This window comes from Temnothorax curvispinosus, unplaced genomic scaffold (genome assembly GCF_003070985.1).
Source record: "Temnothorax curvispinosus isolate PA1 unplaced genomic scaffold, ASM307098v1 QBEX01015958.1, whole genome shotgun sequence".
NCBI classification, from domain to species: Eukaryota; Metazoa; Arthropoda; class Insecta; order Hymenoptera; family Formicidae; genus Temnothorax; species Temnothorax curvispinosus.
The window spans coordinates 1-4,079 of record NW_020225738.1 but is presented as its reverse complement, the minus strand read 5'-3'; the positions used below and the strand labels follow the sequence as shown (position 1 = coordinate 4,079).

The following is a 4,079-nucleotide window of genomic DNA, read 5'->3' as shown; positions in this document are numbered from 1 at the left end:
TAATGCTTCCATTAAACTTACTCTTGTTGGACGATGTCAGCGTCAGCCTTGTGGCATTTCAAACTCGGCAAAGAGGAAAAAAAAAGAGGACAAGGAAAATTGATTCAAGAAAGTCGGGTTCTAGTGATTACTGCTTTTCAATATCCGTCAGCGTTTTATCGGTACTCGCAGTAATTTCAGCAATAAAGGTGTATCTGCAAGTTTTGTACGCACAAAGCAACAGGGACAAAGAAGAAAGGTACGAAAGTTTATTTTTCGATTAGTAACTACAGAGGCAAGTGGAGACAGTTATGTATCTGATGAAATAATAAGGGTCCATTTTTCCTAAAACAAATATAATATCGACGAGTACGTTGACTGTGCGAAACAAAGCTCGATCGACATCTGCCACTAGCGGCGCTCACTTGACCTGTGCCTCATTAGTTTGTGACCGTTAAGACATTATATTTGTATATAAACCACTACCACATACTTTCTGTTATGTTTGGAAGGAAAACACATTCTTACCAAGCCAAATGTTTCATTGCAGTTACCAATCTTGTGTGTTCTGCGAAAGGAATAACATCACTTTCTGACGATTTGGTAAAATAATTCAGATTTAAACATCTCTCTGCAATTGCAATTATTTCTCTCACGACGTATTTTGCAGTAAGTATAAACCACATTATAAATGCTCATATATTTAGGTACATCCGTGCGTGATGTTCAAATGTATAACTCTAATATTCCTTTCACTACATTAAATCATGTTGCCGAGATACGTAAAATTTTATGAGAAGTAAACGTTATGTTAAGTTCTCTGTATTGCCCTATCATTAAAATACGGTTTATTTAATGTATTCCACAACACGTATATTTTCCAACACACAAATTTGAATTATGCTATGTAAGTTATATCTACTCCCCCTCTCTTTCTCTCTCTCTCTCTCTCTCTCTCTCTTTCTCTCTCTGCGCGAATATAATTATGTCAACTGCTCATCTGTTAAAGCAATTAAAGAATAGAAGAGAGAAAAAAAAGACTCGACACATAAAGCACTGTTTTCTTTGCGAAACTTATATAAAATTTTATTTTCACAATTTTATTTTATAGTTTACAAAAATTAATGCGTCAATTAGAAACTTAAATAAATTAAAATTTATTTAAGATCCAACTTCTGATGTAAATAATTTGTTCGATTTTATATTTCTATACCAAAAGGAGTTTGTAAAAATTTACAATGTTATTACGATTTATAAAGAATCCATTTATTGCTTGGACAATTTTTAATATGATTCGTTAAAATAATTACATATATTTTCCACAACATTGTAATATCATTATTGTTTATATATTACGTTATTATTAATACTTTTTTATTATTCTAATCAGCGCGTTATCCTTACATTATAACTATTCTCTTATTAGTCCTTTAATTATTATTACGTACGTTTTAATTAAATTTGCTACACTCTGATTTGCGCTTTTACGTGACGCTGACGACGAACGACGAAGCGGTCAGGAGCGGTAAAACGTTCGTGTCCGTTGCAGAAACGTGATAACGTTTATTAACTGAGACGCAAATGTGGTGCCTGTTCAGAGGAATTCAACACCTCAACCTTGGAATCTGAAAACGTCGGTTGTGAAGCGCGACTGATCCAATCGTCGAAGAAATTATCCGATCGACATGGAAGCGGTCGAGGAGAGCAAGCCCAACGTTCTTCGCGAGATCGCGAGTGAGGAGGAGCTGGCGCAAATCCCGAGAGAATTAACGAGGAAGATCAATGCGCATTTTAATGCAAAGTTCGAGGAGTTCATAACCGCCAAGGCGGTTTTCGAGACTAGCCGAAAATATTTGGGTAAGCTGGACGCGCCGTTTTGAATTTTTAACAGCTTCGAATATTTGAGAGACGCTCGTTTTATTTACTTTTGAAATGCCGGCGCTTTTTATGTATTTTTCTCGAATTTAGGTTCCTTCTAACAATACTTTCGTTATTTACTCGAGACTCAATGTAAACTTCTTTAGTCTCAAACATCGAAAGCCATAATTCATGGCCAAAATTTATCTCAAAATAAAGAATTTTGCATAAATAAATAGAAGGCCGAGAACTTTATATCGTATGTTAACTTACAGAGCAAAATTTAGAGACGGCGCAGAAGGAACTTGCAGAGCAGAAGTTGGATCTTGACGAGTGTAGAGGGACGTTGGAGCTAGCGGAAAAGAGCAATACAGAAGTATGTAGCAATCTTGAGGAAGTAAAAATTGAAGTGCACAGATTACAGGAATCTGTCAAACGGTAATGTCACATTCTTACAATTTCTAATATCGATATATAAAAAAAAATTTAATAATATTTTGATAACTAATAATATAATTACTGTATAAAATAGCAAGAGACTAATGTTTATTCTTAATAAAGTGTTATCAATATTTAATATCTTGTAATTGGATTTGATTTAATGTGGATTACAGGTTGGAGAAGGAAAATTGTGAATTACGTAGGCAGAGAGACACAGTTACGGATGAGGCTAATGCATTACAACTGCAAGTTGAAAGGCGGGATTCCGAAATTGAAAGATTGCGTACCGAATTGTCCTCTTTAAGCTCTCAGCTTCAAACCATTGCGACCAAGTGCCAAACTCTTGGACAGAAATATTCGCGTCGTATTCTATTAAAAAGTCATTCCAATTGTGTCAACAGTATGAAACTCTCTTCGGATGAGTCCAGCGACTTATATAACTACATTTTATAATATTATAACTTTTTTATATAAAATTAAACTAAAACAAATTATAGTTTCGACTAAAAGTTAAAAAGTTGGAACATATCCGATATATCGAATGCATTGTATTGACATTTATATTTGCACGTATTTCCGATTTCGTGGCATATCATACAACTTGCTAGGTACTTATGGAATTAGAGAAAACTAGAGAAGAAAATAAAGAAATGAGAGTAGAATCGACAGTTCTTCTTCTGAAATAAAAGCCACAATTGCATATGTAATGTTATAGTTCTCACATGTTTACCCAAATAGCAAAGTGACGTCAAGTGACATCTTAATAACGTCTGACGTCTATGACGTCTATGACGTCAATAAGACGTCTGTAGACGTCATCTTTGCTACTTGGGTATTGTCAAGAATGTCGAAGTAGTAATTTAAAGTTTATAATTAAAATAATACCGTGTTGGATAATTTTCGCCGTTGGTAAGTTTCGTCATTATTGAAAATCTAAATTTTCTTTTTCAACAATATCAAGTTATTTTTACCGCGCGTACTTGGCGCGTGACACTACCGTGTGTCTTAAGTCTAAATTAAGAACTATATTTAAAAATTGCATAGAAAAATAATTAATTTTATAAATCTAATAGTGTAACTAATCGTTCGCTTTCTTTCTATAAAATGTGAGCGTTGTTGTATATTATTCCACAAATTTAATTATATTTATTTAGATATGCGTATAGCTAAATTAAATTATATAAATATACATAAAATACATAAAAATATCAGTCTCTAATTTATATCTCACTGCTAAATTTTGTGAATTTATATAAAGAATAGAACATTGAGATGTAAATATTTTAAAAAATAATATATTAAAGAATAATAGTGTAATATTTGCAATTTTCTATCTCAAAGCAATTCTTTCTTTGTATAATACACTTTATTCGTGTTTTTGTACTTCGCGCTTATCAATCTTGTCAAATATAATAAAATCAACCTTCTATTTTTTATCCCTCCTATCCAAAAATCAATTTAATTGCTTCGGTGAAATCGAATGCCGTAAGTATAACGACGTGCATAACATTCGAGAAAATGAAAGAGAGGAAAATTGAAGAGTCATTAAAACCCCCTCTTGGAGCGGCCAATGTCACTTTCACCACCTCGTGTTCCGCTACTGATGAATATAAGACAACCAAAATCCAAACAAATAAAAGATTCTCAGTTATTCTGCATTATAAACGTATATTCTGCGTCTAATAATTTTTTAGGAGAAAAAAATCATTATTAAATTATATATATCTTACGAAATAACATTAAGATGACGTGCCTTCGCAGGATATTAAATTTTGGCAGAAAGATACTATTTCCTGGGAGAT

At 32.9% G+C, this 4,079-nt stretch overlaps 1 protein-coding gene across 2 annotated transcripts; it reads left to right on the top strand.

Moving 5' to 3' along the window:
• The first annotated feature begins 562 nt into the window (after positions 1 to 562).
• Positions 563 to 3,359, top strand: LOC112466165 (puff II/9-1 protein-like). Of its 2 annotated transcripts, none has more exons than XM_025034099.1 (4): positions 563 to 648; positions 1,578 to 1,836; positions 2,112 to 2,274; positions 2,451 to 3,359. In XM_025034099.1, the coding sequence occupies exons 2-4, from the start codon at positions 1,665 to 1,667 to the stop codon at positions 2,728 to 2,730; spliced, it is 615 nt and encodes a 204-aa protein (XP_024889867.1). In that variant the 5' UTR covers positions 563 to 648; positions 1,578 to 1,664; the 3' UTR covers positions 2,731 to 3,359. The 2 variants fall into 2 exon arrangements, with proteins under 2 accessions (XP_024889867.1, XP_024889868.1); XM_025034100.1 differs by having other exon boundaries at positions 1,529 to 1,836.
• The last annotated feature ends 720 nt before the right edge of the window (positions 3,360 to 4,079 follow it).